Source organism: Ostrinia nubilalis, chromosome 9 (assembly GCF_963855985.1).
Source record: "Ostrinia nubilalis chromosome 9, ilOstNubi1.1, whole genome shotgun sequence".
Taxonomy (NCBI): domain Eukaryota; kingdom Metazoa; phylum Arthropoda; class Insecta; order Lepidoptera; family Crambidae; genus Ostrinia; species Ostrinia nubilalis.
Genome location: NC_087096.1, coordinates 14,510,396 through 14,529,125, shown reverse-complemented (window position 1 = coordinate 14,529,125; position 18,730 = coordinate 14,510,396). Strand labels below are relative to the sequence as shown.

Here is an 18,730-nt window from a genome sequence, read left to right as displayed (position 1 = left end):
TTTTCAAATAGTTTTTTTCTTTTAGTAACTTTTTATGAGTCCAAGTTACCTTTACTTTTATTAAAATTAATCAGATCAACTTTTAGCACAATTTAGGCTTGAAAGAGAACCATATACGAGTATTCGCATTTGTAATATTAATTTCAAAACATTCCAAATATTAATAGAAAAGCAATTGCTGCATTTTGCTAAATTAAACGGGCGTTCTACACACGTGCACTTAGCTAATGAGTACCGCGAAAATAATATAGTGCTGACATAAAATATGGTTCAGAAATTCCTTCATAATAATTTCAAATTTCAACAGCGCTATCATTACTGTATGCAATTTCATGGGACTAAAATGATCGTTAAAGAGCTGTATGAAGTATTTTATCATATTTATAAATATGACCACCCACAAGGTGGACAGACGACCTCATAAAGGTAGGAAGGCGCTGGATGCAGGCCGCTACCAACCGGTCAAACTGGTATTCATTGAGGGAGGCCTATGTTTAGCAGTGGACGTCCTGTGGCGGAGATGATGATGATGATGATTTAGGGCACTTGCCCCGTATCTTATTTCCCAGGTAGCCTATTAGAACTTCTGTCAGATTCTATTTCTATTAATTCCACCAGCCCCCTTCCTTCATCGGGGAACCAGACGCAGGTTAGCGTACCATCGCTATATTGTTGACATTCCACCAGCTCGCACTAAGCGTTTCGATGACTCTTTTATAATGCGAACAGCTAGGGACTGGAATTCGTTGCCTGCTGCTGTCTTTCCCGAAAACTATAATCCGGGCATCTTCAAGGCAGATATGTACCATCCTAGACTGCATCCCACTTAACATCAGGTGCGATTGTGGTCAAATACCTGCCTTGTTATGCATAAAAAAGAAAAAAAAATTTCAAAATCGGACCTAAAAAGATCTGATTACTATGAGCGAGCATGTTTTTTTTCCCCTCTAATAAAACTAATGCCCACCTCTAGCGTCATCAAAACGCGGCAAGTGCCTCTAAATTAAAAAGTTTAATGATAAAAGTTAAATTTAACATTTTTAGGACTATCGTTTGTCACTTTTACGACGACTTTCTAATAAAAATTACACGCTCGTTGAACAGTATTTTAATATAAGTGATGTTTAGTGTGTAATGTCATTTAAAACAGTGTTAAATAAGTTTTTGCCTGGCAGATTATATGTACATAATAGCAACTAATCATTTAAAGCAACTACACAAATAATGAATTTCGGTTAATGTTCGTTTGAAATTAGTATTTATTTGGGCGCAATACGAAAACGGTAATTTGTATACCTATGCAGCAAGCGAAGCAAATGGCTCGCAATCGTAATGGCTGAAGTAGTGTGAATAGAACAAACAGCACATGGCATGTAAAATAATAATTGTACTTGTAAAAAAAGACGAAGACAGTAATTTCAAGACTGAGATGATTCAATTTATTAGTAAGTAAACCCGAATCCGTTCAGTACCTGGTAATGAGACGGGGTGCAAAATAAAATTGCGTTTATTGATAGAAGCAAACAGCTGACATGTAACTGGCTTTCCTCCTTTAGTTCTTGTCAGCACCAACTTATACTTACCTACATTATGTTGTCTCTATATTGGTCTAAAAAGTCCCACATATATCAAGCTTACAATATTGGGCTACACATAGGCTGCTTTCTTACTAATAAAAAATCGAATCCATAAGTATATGGTATAGGTTAGGTTCCCTTTTGTCTTGTAATAGCAATTCTTCAGTCTTTTACTAAATAAAGCCTAATCGCTGAATGGCTAAGATTTGAATGTACTGGCTTTCCTCGTTATCCTGTGCCAGCGATGGCTTATTCCTTTTGTCTTGTAATAGCAATGTTGCTTCTTCAGTATTTTAATAAATAAAGCCTAATCGCTGAATGGCTGAAATTTGAATGGTCTGGCTTTCCTCGTTATCCTGTGACAGCGATGAAACATTTGCTAGCCTGTAATGATAGGGCCGGTAATGAGACTGCAGCCGTGTTGGAAGATTAATATCCTTGTAGAATACATTTCTTGGTTTACAACTGCTAGTTAACAGCAACTGAATTAATGTTACTGAGACTTGATTATGCATAGTTTTGTGAATGAACGCCATATAAAAAGTTTGGTGAACTTTCGCCTGTATTCACAAACGATACTTGCTTAAGTTAAGCAGTAAATCAAACGCACAGCGTTGAATAGTGCTCTGCGATTGGTTCGTGTCACCCTGTTCGTCCATGTGCACTGTGAGACCTCATAGTAATGTTTGTGAATACGGGCGTTATATGTACTATTGGGCCTGGCCTGGCCAGCGGCGAAATGGTTTGTCTTTTCAATCACATATCATTCAGTCAATTTCATTAAATCTGAATGAAATGTTATTGGTTATTCAAAACATTTCTCCGCTCCGCCTAACTGGAAACGGGCCTTATAAAGAGGAGAGATTTGTATTTTTGTCATGTTTGTATTGAATAGGCTCCGAAACTACTGGACGGATTTGAAAATATTTTTTACCATAGGAATCCTCTTTTTTACAGTTAAATATAGGCATTTTTTTTATAAATACCTATAATATCTACCCGTGCGAAGCCGGGGCGGGCAGCTATTCAATATTATTTCGGTTAATAGCCAAAACAAAACCTTTACTTGCTCTTCTATCCAGGTCTAGATTGTCTAATTTTCTAGGAGATAACTTGCTCAGAGCGGCCATGTTTGGTGCTGGACAGATTGAGATATGGAGCAGCTAAATGAGCTCCTCTACCTAGAGTTACTACTGTAATTATTGTACAGAGATTCATTTGGGAAAGTCAAGGATATCTAGTTAGTTCAGTAGAATATTTGGAAAACATTGGAAATAGGAATCAACACCAGTAAGCCCCTCGTTATTATCTTTGGTTTATTTAGAAGCGAACTGCGGTTAACCACTAATTTATTGCCTATTATTTAAATTTACAATATTAATTCTATATTTGTTGAGTTTCATTTTAACACGACGTCCAATTAAATGAGCTCTGTGGTTTAATACCTATAACCAATTTTGCTAACCGCCAATGATCATTATTTTCTACATCGCTTGTCTGTGTTCAATTAATCTATTATTTTATTCAAATAAATAACTTTTTGAAAACGTTATAATTAAAATAAACTGATTCAAAATATTTCATTCTTAATTATATTTATACGCTGCACATTCGTTTATTATTTCCTGTACAAGCCAAGACCTACGCGAAAATAAGTAAACACTGTTAAAGCTCTATTTAATCTAAATATAGACTGACTGACTGACTGACATAGTGATCTATCAACGCACAGCTCAAACCATTAGACGGATCGGGCTGAAATTTGGCATGCATGTAGATGTTATGACGTCGGCATCCGCTAAGAAAGGATTTTACGAAACTCCACCCCTAAGGGGGTAAAACGGGATCCACGCGTACGAAGTGGCGGGCGGCCGCTAGTTGTTTAATAAGACCTTAGAAGTTTCACGACATTAGTGCCCTGCTAATACCAAAGGACATACATTTAATAAATTTAAAACCATAAAGTAAGCACTATGCTAGTGTACTAAAACATCAGCTTAATATAGGTACTCAAACAATAAACAATCCCGCAAAGCGCTGGATGACAATATAAAAAACTCGTAATAACAAAAAGTACCGCGTGCGAACAACATATTTCAGGAGAGAGTGATCGCGACACTCACCCCGAGGATATCATGTGTGAATACTGTGCTAGCTAGTGGCTGACTCCATGCTCTCTTTGCTATAACGCCCGTATTCACAAACATTACTATGAGGTCTCACAGTGCGCGTGAACGCATAGGGTCACACAAGAACCAATCACAGAGCTCTATTCAACGCTGTGATTATTCTAAAATAATCACTACACAGTAGGTAGGTACATATTTTCTATGTATAAGAAGGAACACTGACTGACTTACTGTTTATATCACTGCCTAAAGCTCTGGGTCTAGAGACTCATTGGCACGTAGTTTCCAATGAGGTCTAGGGTTGGACTAAGAAAGGATTTTTCAAAATTGATCCCTCGTTCATAAAAACATACAAGCCTATTATTCCAGGTCAGTTGTAGGTAATGGGCATTATTTTAGTTTTAGGTGCTAAACAAATGAATAGTCTGATATGCTGTCAACAGTACAAACTCACACTCTTTTGTGTGTACCCAGCAATATTAAGATGAGATACACATCCCAGTCCGATGGTATATCACTGTCACACCATGAATTTCGTCAGCGCTGAGTTATGTGCGCCATTCGTTCATATCCCGATGTCTTTATGGTGATGCATAAAGAGAGGTCCCGAGGGAGCGCTGCGACTTATATAAGAGTCAAGCCATTTTTATTTAAGGTACCTACTCAAGATTTTTCGTTATTATACTCCATGGAAATGGAGGACTTTCGAAAATATATCTGCTATTTCAATTTTTAATAAAAACATGTAACATCTAGCTTTTTAGATGTTTATGTAAATAATGGCTTCGTTTTCTATTTGAATAAAAAGTCCGTTGTTTTCATTCTTTGGCATTTATTTACAAGCTAAAATTGCATCATTAAGTCGCATTACTCAAAATTCATTATTAAACAATATTTATTTTGATAATTTATTATTGACGCCTAGATTGACTTTTAAACAAGATTATCAATTTAGTACGCCCTTCAAATAGCTTAGAATTTACTAACCCTAAAAATTATAATATCACACTATCCCATAAGTCTCGGTCGAGACATAGAACACGCCAGTCGCATTCCCTGGATTCCAGTACCCTGCTAATGTCACCTCGTTGATAGCACACTTGCCCTCTTTAAAATCATCATACGAGTCACATGCCCAGGCCAAGTACCACCCTGGGTGGGCCACGCTGATCGTCCAGTACCTCACACAGGCCTTGTGGCTGCACTTCGCAGAGTCATACTCCCCATAACCAGGGAGGAACCCGCCATTGCAATGCGGTTGGGTCTTCCCCTTTCTGTTGAAGAAGAAATCCGTGTCAGCCAGCACTGCTGTCGTCCCCAAGCCGCCTTGATTGCAATGGTATACCTCCACGTAATCAGCTACTCCGGACCTGATCTGCTCATCGATTAGGGCATTTGAGAAGCAAGGACCAGCGGGGTCTAGACCAGTTATCCTCCATACCTTCTCCGCGGTCTGATTGAAGTATGTGACACCAGCGTGCCCAAGCATCTGAGCACCTAAGCTGTGTCCCACACAGTGTATATTCTTCGAAGGGTATCCTTTCTCGTGGAGACGAGCTAAGAACTTCCCAATTGCTCTTCCTATGTAGTAGACGTATGACACTGATCTTTCATAGCTTTCGACTCTGCCGCCTTTTGCCGATGTGTACAACGAATGGTCAACGATCATCAGGTATATATTCGGGACGTCTTTGAAGGTCTGCCTGATGAGTTCAGGGTTGTTCTTCTGGATGTGGGTCTTGTAGCCGGGCACGAAGAATATGAGCCGCCTGGTGGTGTCCAGATTGTAGGCAGCGGTGATGCTGTCGGCTGCAATCGCTATTGGGTAGGTGATGTTGAAGTTGTTCTGGAAGTCGTAGAAGTAGACCAGCACTTCGCTGACGTCACGGTTTTTCGTCTTGTCGTGGTCACCTGGAATGAAAGAGTTTTAAATAAACAACTTGAAACATCGAACTGCCTAAGACGAGAATTATTGAACCCACGACCTTTCGCTTGCTTGAGAAGCGAATCGCTAAGAAATTTTAATAACGATTGTAAGAGTTTTGTTACACACTAAAATAAATAGATGTACCTACCTAAATGGATACTGATTATATAGATGGATCAATATTGAAATAGTTCAATGTCATGTGAGTCCTACCTAATTAAAACGTTGCAGCTTACAAGACTGATTTAACTATATAAAAGTAAACATGAGTCAGAGTTAGACAGTAACTAAATGTCATGGTCTCTAGGTAAGTGGTAACATCCTTGTATAACGGTACCAGGTACCAGACATTTTGTAGCTTTATAGCTGCCTCCAATCACGTCACAGCTAGACACGACCCAAAGACCGTATTCTAAATTGACCTGATCGAAAATCGAACCTGAGACTTAATGCCTCGATGGAATTCAGGCCACCATCACGCCATCAGGCAGTCAAGCAAATTAAGATCAATTACAGAAGACAGAATGTAGAGTTATTTTAATAACTCCATGATATAACATGAACTCCGACTCTTGCGGGTTAACGAACTTGAGGTCCCGTTTACATCTGAGGTCAAGTTTAAAATAAACTTTTTTGTAGCCAAAAATAACGCGAACATCTTAAGATCGCCTTTATTATTTTAAACACAAAGGTTTAGTATATTCCATTAAATATGGGACTTAACTAAGCATTCATACCGTTCATGTTATAAGTGCCATAGAGGACACAGTTGATAACACATTAATCCTACTTGTTTTTTTAAATGGATAAGTACATGGCACATAATGCATAGATCTTAAAGCCTTCAAATTGACTTTATTTCATTCCTACTTGAAGAAACTTAGGTAAACTTTTCGAAATTATTGCCCATTGTTTTAACTGCGCATTTAAACTTAAGGTTGGCATCATGACCACATCTCTAGTACAACTACAAGATTACCTTGACATTGAACGAACCAACCACAAGGTTCATATACTAAAGGTAATTTACCTAAGCTGTGACTCATCTACACAAGTACATATATATTATTATGACCATAAACAGAATTGACGAACTTGACAAACAAACATAATAGGTAGTTGTAACAAGAAGATTAAATATTGACTTATTTTATGATTTAGTTAGGTACTAAATTGTTTTGTTTACTTCAAAGGCGAGAATATTGAAACAGATTGTTTTTAGTTTGGCAATACTTGAAAATCCAAAACATTGCTGCATCAATTCAAACTTATAACCCTAAGTTTGAAAATTAAGTAAAAAAACGTCTGGAAATTCACCCAATGTTTAACTAATTTCAGATCTCATAAATAAACTGCGTAAGGCACATTATTTATCAACATTAATGCAGTTTTTATCAACACAAGGTTATCTTTAAAATATCACTGTGTTTATTTAATTGGTGGTTAGGAAAACAAACTTTTTTCATAAGAATTTACTTCACACATTATTTACCATGTAATCTTAAATTAATAAAGCCATCTTTTATCATACCTATCGCAAATAACTGTTCAAATAAACAAAACTAACTATGAGGAAGTTTTGACATAAATCTATCAAGCTGAGTTGCACCAAATTACTTTAACAGTAACTATAACAATAACCTGTGATTGTTGTATGGAATTTGACAGATTTTTGACGTCTGTCAAAGTCAAAGTAAGATGGTGCAACTCAGCCCTAATTATCCAAATAAAAACAAGTTTATTGACAAACCAAACAAAATAATCAACTTACATTCTATCAGCTCCGAATAAAGCACAGATCGGAATGGCGTCCAGTTATTTCCACAGATCTTGGTCACGAACGCACAGATAACAAAGCAAAACAACACAGACTTCATTTTTGATAACCTGCGTCCGCCGTGGACCGCGGTCAGGAGATAAATGACGCATGACACGTGAAGTATATGCGCTGGCGCATCTTGTCTTGTATTTGCATAAAACAATACACGGTTGTGTTAAAGATACAATACAAAGTACCTATAAAGATACAGTTAGCTCGTTGCTAATAAGGGTATTTAATGACTTATTGTTGATTTTAGTATTCGTTTTTATGTTTCCCTCATTGAAAAATTGGGGGACATGGAGGTAAATGACGGATGACGCCGTGAACTATGCGTCGGCGCATCTCGTCTTGTATTTGCATAAAACAAAAGACAGATAACGATACAGAGCACAGAGTTAGAATTAGCTCGTTTCTGTTAATAGGTTTAATAACAGATTTATTATTAACTAGGTTTGCGCCCGTGGCTTCGCCCGCGTGGAATTTTGTCTGTGACAGAAAAACTTACCGGGATAAAAACTATCCTATGTCCTTTCCCGGGACTCAAACTATCTCTGTACCAAATTTCATCAAAATCGGTTCAGTGGTTTAAGCGTGAAAGCAAGACAGACAGACAGAGTTACTTTCGCATTTATAATATATTTTTAAGTAAGATAGATTTTTAACATTCAAGTATGTAGTTTTTTCTATTATAGCATTTCATTTTGGCTGTGTCAAGTGACCCGTCGCTTCTTTTGGTACATAAGTAGGTACTAAAAAGCTGTCTCTTGGTACTAACCAAATTGAGCCTTTTGTATATCACTCAACAATATGTTAGACTAGGCGCAGACCACCGATTTTTAGTTGGCCGATAGTTGGGCCCGATTTTAAATTGTATGAAGAACGGTAAAATCAAATCAACTGCCCGACTAAACTATCGGCCGACGAAAAATCGATGGTCTGCGCCTAGGCTTAGATGTGGAAGTGATAATTTGTTGCTGTAATTGGGTCTACTTAGCAAATATTACATACTTCTTCACACTGAGTCACACCATCCGTTTCTGTTTACTTCTTTATTAGTGATAACTGTGTTACTTGTACTGCAACCGGAGTAGTATTGCTGTGTTATAGCAGTGCCTCTTGCCCTCCGAGTATCCACGGAAGACCAGCGTCGTGGTGTCCCTTACGACACCTCGACATGATGCTGAGTGGATACCGTTTCGGTGACACGCACATTACCTACTCTCTTTACTTTTGTTAAATAATGTATTTTTGATGCTATTTTGTGTCGCTAAATAAAATATTTCATTTTCATTTTTTTTACTTATTAATATTCGTTGCACTCGATAATTTATATCTAGATACGTCTTAGGTGCAGTCTTCACTATCACTACATAGTATAAAACAAAGTCGCTTTCCGCTGTCTGTCCCTATCTTTAGAATTACGTAACGGTTTTTTTATAGATAGAGTGACGCAAGAGGAAGGTCTATAGGTATAAAACATGCATATTATAGAAGAGAAAAGCCGGGAAATTCCATTGCAACCGTGCAAAGCCGGGGCGGGCCGCTAGTTGAAACTATAAAATATAGAGAAAACTATCACAAGCTTCCAAAAACAGTATTAAATGCAAATTATGATAATCTCTTTTAGTCCAGTCAATGAATGCCTTAACGACGGTGTAGAGAGAAATCCGTGGAACACAATTTCTGACCTCGGGACTTTATTTAGCCTAGTTAGGTGGTGAACATAGCAAAAGTCCCCGCCCTTAGCCCTTGAGCCGGCGGGGAGAGGGGGGTTTAAAGGTACCACTTTTCGGTTTTTCGCTTAATCCTCGGAAACTATGCGTCCTAGTGACATGACTACTATGAACCAAAAAAAGCTTATTCAATTTGCTACAGGTGAGACAGTCAAGTTTTTCTATATCTTATATAGTTTTTGCGGCATCTGCTCTAGAAGGTCTGTAAAATTGGAAATTTTATTGTTGTCTTACATGTTCCTTTCAGGAGAAAATCGACTAAATCAACATTGAGCAAACACTATAGACATGCGGGAGCATGTTAAGCCTAGTTCCAGGGAGGGGACTGCACCGTGCGTATATTTAGACGAACCAATTAGAGCCACTTTTGACTCCTCATCATTCAAAAACTGCTGTGCATTAACACTTCAAATTTGGCTCATGTATTGAGACTTGCAAGATATACATCTGCTTCAAATTTCATAAATATACCTCAAACGGTTATTTAGGTATTGACGTTCAAAAATCGATATTTAGAGCACTAAAATCTATCTATCACATGTGAAATGTTAAAATTTACTGGTTTTTTATTTGTTCCTATGTATTTACATAACTACCTTTCTGGATGCCAAATTTGAACCTTCGAGGTCATCTGGAAGTGGTTAGAATTTGGTCTATAGGTCAGACATGTAGATTTTTGGACGTTAATATCTAAAGAACCGTTTGAGGCATATTTATGAAATTTGAAACTGATGTATATCTTGCAAGTCTCAACACATGAGCCAAATTTGAAGTGTTAATGCACAGTAGTTTTTGAGTGATGAGGAGTCAAAAGTGGCTCAAAGTGGTTCGTCTAAATATACGCACGGTGCAGTCCCCTCCCTGGCACTAGGCTTAACATGCTCCCGCATGTCTAGAATGATTGCTCAATGTTGATTTAGTCGATTTTCTCCTGATGGAAACATGTAAGACAAAAATAAAATTTCCAATATTACAGACCTTCTAGAGCAGATGCCGCGAAAACTATACAATTTATAGAAAAACTTGTCTATCTCACCTGTAGCAAATTGAATATGCTTTTTTTGGTTCAAAGTAGTCATGTCACTAGGACGCATAGTTTCCGAGGATTAAGCGAAAAACCGAAAAGTGGCACCATTAAACCCCCCTCTCCCCGCCGGCTTAAGGGCTAAGGGCGGGGACTTTTGTTATGTTCACCTCCTAACTAGTCTAAATAAAGTCCTGAAGTCAGAAATTGTGTTCTACAGTTTTCCATCTATAATGCTTTATTGACTGGACTATTTAGGAGCTTTTCGATGTGACTTGAAATATCCTTGTTCTCGGAAAACTAAGCTATATTTTTTATGACTTTTGCCTCCTGACCCGTTCCGACTAAAAACATAGTCCGGGCCAAGGTAGCGACATCTGGTGGCTGCAGATTTTTGCCCCCACCGTTGTAATATTAACGGCATAACAATGGAACGTGGTGGCAGCACTTTCGCGCTAAGCGCCTTAACATGACTGGAGCTCAACTCCAAACTAGTTTAATATGATCCCGGAAGTTCCCCGGTATCGTGGAATACTGAAATGCCTACACAAGCGATTTGGCAGTTTGGTAATAACAGCACAATAACGTACTAACGTAACAGTGTGATGAGAGAGCGGGGAAAATAAGGAGATAGGTACCTACATAATGTTAAGTGCTTTATTGATTTTTTTTTTATGGGACAGGAGGCAAACGAGCAGTCGAATTACCCGCAGGCCCGGGTTTTTATTGACAACTTAAAAGAAAATAATATTAATAAAATAAAATAATTTGTATTGCACAAATTACTAAATAGTCCCGTTAGTCACTCGTACTAAGCTAAATATACTTGTGTATATTACAACTTACAAGTGGGCTCACCACAATAGTCGAGCGGCGGGATTCGAACCCGCGTTCACCGTTCGGCTATTTAGGCATGATATTGTTTAGAGACTCGACTCTTCAAAGTTAGCTTGTCAGACTTACTCGTATTAGACGGACTTAAACAGTTCGCGAGGCGTAAGCTGAACTTTGCATTTGTGTGAGTGATCACCAAATTACTAAAAGACTCAAAGTCAGAAACTTCCATCACGCGAACTTTGTACTAGGTTTTCTAGACTCTATTATTGTATGACTATCTGAAATATATCTCGTACTTCTATTTACATTCACCGTTTCTTAGATAGTTTAAACTTAAAAGTTTAACTGATGTCTAATAATTATTGTGTGCAATATTAAAGTAAACGAGGCAGATTTAACAATTATGTTTTAAAGATAGGTAAATATGCAAGAAAACAAAACTTATTCCTAATAAAAATTAATTTATTTAAAGTTGCTCTATCTATACAACAAATAGGAACTTACTTTTGCTATTAGCGACTATCTACTTACAAATAATCTTATAAAATAATATTAACAATATCTAAATAAACATAGGAAGTCAAAGTAGTATTATAATATTAAAAAACAACTTACTGGATTATTAAATTACACAAACATAAGAAAAGGAACTAACAAAAAGTAAAAACATCCACAAGGATTATCCAAAATGGGCAGCAATTAATTTTATTGTTAGGATCCTATTTATTTTATTATTATTTTGTCCTGCAGTGGACTGAGGTAGATTATTTTTATTTAGTTATTTATCTGAAAAGTAGCTTAAAGACGAGCGATTGACTTTCAAGGCTGTATCTAAACAAAAAGCTCATGATCGCGTGGCGCTTCATATGGGGGCATATGTCCAGCAGTTGTTTGTTATTGGTTAATATAAGCCATAATATTAGCGATGATGAGCCCGTAGAGGCTCTTTCAAATTAGACATTTTAAGCTGGACCTAGTCGCCTATTTGCAAGATCCTCACACGGAAAATCGTATGGAAACTGCGTTAGAATAAAAATAACAATTACCAACAAAGTTTGCGATCTTGCAAACGCACGACTGAAGACCTTCCCAAAACGTAATGAAAGAGCCCTACTTCTCGCTTTACATAAGAGTATTTCAGCTTGAAACAAAGCTTATACGAGAAACTTACTTAAAACTAAAAGACTAGCATGGACTATAAATGCGTTATTTCCTCCATAGGTATCGAGGGGTACCGGAGGTCCAGTCCCCGCAGGCGCTCCTCCAGGAACTCTTCAGCTTGCAGCTCCATTTTGTCATCGAAGTGTTCCCTCCATCCTCCAGCCTCTCCTGTAAACAAGAGTGTTCCTGAGTGATAAAATGTAAGTGTGCTTTTGTAACTAAATGTACAGATAATAGAACATTAAGCTAAACGAAATGTTGCAGCAAAAATGTTGCAAAATTGCGTATAGTCTGAATTACTGACGACAGTAAGTTCTTAAGGTGCTATTTTCGAGGATATCCTGTAACGTCTAATATGATTTTTTGGTGATTGTAATCACCTTTTAATAAGATGTAACTTATCATTTTTCCATGGAGAGATTCAGATAGTAGATAATTCTCATTTTTGGGTTTCGTTGTTGCAATTCACGAAGGCGATTGAGCTTTACATGATGTGTGGTGGTTCGCTACTGTTCGTTTTTAAAAAGTTTTGATAGACATCACACTATCGTTATGTGCACGAACTATAGTCGTTTTATGCCGTTGAGCCCGTTGATCTCAACCACTGAGTTGAAAAATTTTACGTCATCACTCTGTATTGCTACACAAAATTAATTACCTATATGAGATTGTTGCGTTTGTACAGTTCAATTGTGTAGTAGAGTATCAAGCAAGTACCTATTATTCATGGAATACCAACCTTTCCTTACGAACTGTACGCCATTGTCAGCGACTGTGTTGTTGACAGTCTTGTTCTTTCGGAGGCTGTCGAAGCTAAGGTGGTTGGCCAGGTTCTGGATCTCAGCATCAGAGTACTCTCGTCCCAGGAACTTGCAGATGTGGCGGACTTCCTTCGGGAGATCCTTTAATAAGAATGGGGAAGCTTTTTAGCCTGATGGAAAAAGAGGGGTGAATCTACCACTACACTTTCTTAAATATACTAGAAATTCGTGGTATAGGTTAAATATTATAATATGTCGTCCACTAATTCCTCCAGCTAAGCAAATTGTAAATGTTAAGAGGTTTTTTTTTTCGGATGGACCTTGCTGATAGCCGTGAGCGGCTTTTTCAGTTTCACCGGACAATAGGTGAGCGCATATGTTAAGAGGGTTTACCACAAGCAACAATAAGGGTCGAGCTATAAACCCTCGATGTTGGTTATACATCCAACATAAATATTGTTACAAGCATTTGACTCAACATTGATGCAACAAATGCTGGCTATAACAGCGTATACTTGAAAATTTCGACGGGTTCTCCCAATATCTACGTAGCTCAGATGGGTAAGGTAGTCGCCAGTCAAGAAAGGTCGTGGGTTCGTCTCACCTTAGGCAATTCGATTTCCTAAGATAGCTAATTATTTCTTATTTAAACAAAAAAATCCCACCTTAATTAGTTCTTCGTAGAAAACTAGATGAAGATTCGGATGATGTCGTTGCTTCCACGCCTCGTTCGTGTGGGCTACTATTGGTGTCCACGGCACTGTAACGAATTTTATAGAAAATTATATTAATAAATGTCGGTCGAGAGTTTTTATCGCAATTAGATCTTTTCTGATGAATCAAATAGACGTTTTTAAAATTTCAGTCATAAGTAGATATTCTTTATTAGTAACAATGGTCAAAAATGTCTAGTGTAACAAAACGCCGGCCTCCAATATAATGCGGGCGCAATTTAAATAATTTAACCTTGTGTTTGGTTTAAAATTAGCCAACATTTTGCCTGTCTTCTTGTCCTTATTTACAACATGTAATAAATATTGCCCACATTATCATTAGTACCTAAATGTAAATTAAAAGAATCGATTATGTACGAGAGTTTATGTGGAGAGGGCTATGCTTGGTGTTTCTTTACGAGATCGAATCAGAAATGAGGAGATTCGTAAACGAACTAAAGTCGCTAACATAGCCCGACGGATTAGCAAGCTGAAGTGGCAATGGGCAGGGCACATAGTACGCAGAACTGACGGTCGATGGGGCAGCAAGTTTCTGGAGTAGAGGCCGCGTACCGGAAACCGCAGCGTGGGACGTCCACCCACAAGGTGGACCGACGACATCATAAAGGTAGCAGGAAGGCGCTGGACGCAAGCCGCTATCAACTGGGCAACATGGAAAGCATTGAGGAAGGCCTATGTTTAGGGGGCGTCCATAAATTACGTGAGACAATTTTGGCTATTTTTTAACCCCCCCGCCCCCCTTGGTGAGATTTGGTGAGATTTTGCCTGACCCCCTCCCCCACCCCCTAATCTCACGTGATATTTAAAAAAAACGATTTTTAATAGTTTTGGAGTAATTTAACTGAGAAAGTTTTTTTTTTGTGTGCTTAGTGCGAGTTTGCATTTACCGTTGTCGCTAACGAGTGCATCAAAAAGATCTATAAAGTTTAAGATTTTAGTTCTTGAAAGAATCAGCTAGGGACGCTGTACAATCATCATACATTTAATGCATATCATTTTTTACGCAGTCGCTAGCGGATGACGATCGATATAAAATCGCACTAAGCCCACTGATTACGAATAGATCCAGAAAAACACGTGTAGTGACAGCGATTAGTACTAGGGTTACATTGTTTTTTTTTTTTGACAAGTACCTAGTCTATTTTGATTTAAAAAAAACTTGTTTTATAGTATTAATAAATAATATGTAATAAATAATAAATATCCTTGGACATTTTTTACACTGCGTCGCTAGCCCCAGACTAAGCAAAGCTTGTACTATGGGTACTAGACAACGGATATAAACATACTTAAATACTTTTTTTTTTGTAAATACATACATATTATACATAGAAAACACCCAGACCCGTCACAGAAATTAAAATTCATCATTCCAATTTCTGCCCGGCCGGGAATCGAACCCGGGACCTCTCGGCATAGTAGTCCGTTCTGAACCACTACACCAAACGGCCGACTTATTTATAACTTTCTTAATTTCGTCATTTATTCTGCATTTTAGTATTCACACATGCAGACGGGAGCATTGTTAGTTTTATTTGTTTATACGGTATAGAATAAAATATCATTATCATCATAGAAAAAATAATTTTTAAGGGTCCCGTAGTCCTGACAAGGAACCCTTATAGTTTCGATATGTCTGTCTGTCCGAGGTTTTGCTTGCAAAATATTGGCACTAGAGAGCTGTAATTTTGTGGAGGTAGTATAATATTAATCACGCCGACAAAACGGTAGAATAAAATTTTGAAAAAACATTTTTTTAGGGTAGCTCCCCTACATGTAAAGTGGGGATGAATTTTTTTTCATCTTCTACACCATCGTGTAGGATATCGTTGGATGACTTGGGGGTTTCAAAGACTATTTTTCGATTTAGGGATCCGTTTGCAAACTATTAAAGTTTAAAGTGCCAATTTTTGTTCGAGCAGGGCGTCCCTCTAAAAACTAGACTGTTGGCTTCAAAAATCTGGAAAAATTCATAATAATACCGCTTTTTATGAACTTTCAAGAAAACTATAACGGTTAGGGTAGGTCAGTTAGTTTAAGAGTAATAGTCATTTAACTCATGTATTATAAAATTTCATATTATCTAATAAAAAATCCTTAGAAGAAAATATTAAAAGCGACTTTAGATGAAGTAATTGCTTGCTTCTGAAATATATTTTGTTAACGACGGTCAACTACGGAACCCTACACTGCGCGTGGCACGACACGCACTTGGCCAATTTTTTTACATAAGATTTAAACCCAGTTTTCTGGCAAACTCTATTTCTTGCGGAAAAAATTACGTGATATTTCCTGAGACCCCCCCTCTCCCCCACGTGAGATTTAGTGAGGTTTTTGTTGACCCCCTCCCCCCCCCCCCCCCTAAACGTCTCACGTAATTTATGGACGCCCCCTTATCAGTGGACATCCTATGGCTGAGATGATGATGATTTTATGTACGAGTGTCAAATTATCAGAGTAACAAATAAAAAATGTTACCTACACAGATCTCTTCTGAACGCCTCCCAAAAATGCACGAAGTTACACCGCATCATGTTCTTCGCGACCATTTTGTGTAAATAGTAGTACGACACCGCCACATCTCTCGGATCCCTCCCTACGTATACCACTTTAGCTGTGCTCAGCAAAGAGGGGGGGAGGAGGGATAGGGGGAGGTGGGTCTTGATGAACCGGGGAGAGGGAGCCTGGTCGATCAGCTGGTGGCTGGGACACCTGACTGCGTCGTTTAGACCTTGGAAGTGCTTGAGATTCATGAAGTTCGCCTTGATCAGGTCGAAGGCTATCTCCGGTATTTGGGATGTGGTTCTGCAAAAGAAATGTCTTTATTTACTTTTGACCAAGATTTAGAACTTATAGGCCTTGTCCAGGAGGGCGAATTCGTCGCGAATCCTACGCGCGTATACATTGCGTCCACAAGACACGCGCGAGTCGAGTTTTCAACTCGCTGGACTTTTTAATGTCTCAAGAATTCATTAAAAAAATAGTCTTAAAGAGGTTCTTTCATTATCTCCTTATCTTTGGGCTCTACCAATACATGACATTTGTGGCAAGTATTGAGAAGAACGTGCCAGAACTAAAGGCTTTCAAACTTTTGCTTATCTTGGAATTGACAACAAAATTAATAAATAGAAGTTTTAACATGTAAGGTATAAAAACAATATTTAATCGCAGTAATCCATCAATCTTATCGCACAATCAGCTCAATAAGCCTAAAATAAACTAAAAACTGTCACAAATAAAATTGTTTTGTCATATACACGTTAGTGGAAATTGTACCCAGATGAGAATTGGAACAGAACAGAATCAGATTATTTCTAATACAGTGGACATTTTAAACTAAGGATATTAATTATTTATTTACATCTCATAGACATAAATGCTGATAAAACTTGGCAAATATAACCTAAAATCGGCATAGCTAAAAAAAATTAACGAGATAAACTGACTCGTAGTTATTTTAAACGTGCGGTTTTTATTTTCCTTTTTTATTTTATTTTTATATGACAGGCAAACGAGCAGACGGATCACCTGATGGTAAGTGATTATCGTCGCCCATAGACATATATAGAATATTTTATTAAAATTAATAAATTGTTTATTTCTCTTTGGAATGTAGCGCCTATAAAATGTTCGTTAGAAGCTAACTATATTAGTTATCAGTTATCAAAATTAAATGATAAATCTAATCTCACAATGTCCGACTTCTGATAGCACATTTATGGCTATTGATATGACCCGAATGCTTGTTCTACATAACTTTCATCACAATTGATATTGCTGTCAAGAATGTGACCGTTTTCAGGGCCATGAGATTTTCCATAAACTATTTAGGACACATAACGTCACATTATTAAAACGATACACGTGTACAGATATTGCTTGGCAATGTGACCGACAGATTATGTGATCTTCCTCATATGAATTGTAAATGTTAAAATTATTCTGACGTTTTGTGTCCGTAACTTTACTATTTAAACTGCTAAACCAAAAGATATTTAAAAGATATGTTATATGAAACTTGGGAGAAGGATAATTATAGGCCTTTTATCGCAAAAAAATAATAATCTAAAAGTATGTAACTACTAATTGGAACATATATTTTTTTATCCTTTTAGAGTGACATAGAAATCCAAGTAGGCGAAAACGGGAGCGGAAAATAGTATTAATAAATATTACAATATGAAGCCATATCTCATATCTATACTAATATTATAAAGCTGAAGAGTTTGTTTGTTTGTTTGTTTACTTGAACACGCTAATCTCAGGAACTACCGGTCCGATTTGAAAAATTCTTGCAGTGTTAGATAGCCCATTTATTGAGGAAGGCTATAGGCTATATACCATCACGCTACGAGTAATAGGTGCAGAGAAAAAATGAAAAATGTTGCGAAAACGGGTTTTCACGCGTACGAAGTCGCGGGCACAGCTAGTTATTAATATGAGGTAGATATTAAAATACAAAAATAAAATAATAATCTTACTCTAGCATGGGAAACCTCTCATAGAGTGGTTTCTCTTTTGCAGTTTTGAAGTCCAACTCATTTTCCACCAGCCATATAAGCTCTTGCGTCCATGTTGTACCTGAAAAAGATTATTTTATATTAATTAGTTTTATAAATATCGTCAAATTACAAATATTCACGTTAACCCCTGTAGATAAGATATATTATAAATATCATTTGTAGTGAGATAGAGTGGTAGATAGATACCATAACAGTTCAGCGGTCGATGGGAATCGAATTAGAGACCTCTAGGAGTCTTCAGTCTGACGTTGAAACCGATGGTCTACTTAGGCTGAGTTGCACCACCTTATTTTATTATGGTAATCCATAACCGGTATTTTTTGTATGGAGTTTGGCAGAGTTTTGACGTTTGTTAAAGTACGATGGACTGGCAACCCAACCTTGTATAACAGACATTTTAAGCACCATTTTAAATGTTAACCAAATACTTGTAGTGGTTGAATAGAACTCATCCAATGAAAATATGCTTTTATTATACAAAAGGGAACTATTTTTGCTATAA

The 18,730-nt window shown here is 37.4% G+C and overlaps 2 protein-coding genes across 2 annotated transcripts in view; both read right to left on the bottom strand.

Moving 5' to 3' along the window:
- Positions 1-4,627: 4,627 nt before the first annotated feature.
- On the bottom strand, positions 4,628-7,571 carry LOC135075048 (phospholipase A1 VesT1.02-like). The gene is made up of 2 exons (XM_063969417.1): positions 7,405-7,571; positions 4,628-5,617 (listed from the first exon to the last, which is right to left on the bottom strand). The coding sequence occupies exons 1-2, from the start codon at positions 7,508-7,510 to the stop codon at positions 4,710-4,712; spliced, it is 1,014 nt and encodes a 337-aa protein (XP_063825487.1). The 5' UTR covers positions 7,511-7,571; the 3' UTR covers positions 4,628-4,709.
- A 3,933-nt stretch (positions 7,572-11,504) lies between these two features.
- The window catches only part of LOC135074706 (sulfotransferase 1B1-like), a 28,384-nt gene continuing 21,158 nt past the window's right edge, over positions 11,505-18,730 (bottom strand). The window contains exons 3-7 of the mRNA XM_063969073.1: positions 18,187-18,286; positions 16,188-16,510; positions 13,637-13,731; positions 12,950-13,112; positions 11,505-12,378 (exon numbers count right to left, since the gene is read on the bottom strand). Of these exons, the coding sequence (XP_063825143.1) occupies positions 12,245-12,378; positions 12,950-13,112; positions 13,637-13,731; positions 16,188-16,510; positions 18,187-18,286 (815 nt within the window). The 3' untranslated portion in view covers positions 11,505-12,244. The remainder of the gene's footprint in view (positions 12,379-12,949; positions 13,113-13,636; positions 13,732-16,187; positions 16,511-18,186; positions 18,287-18,730) is intronic.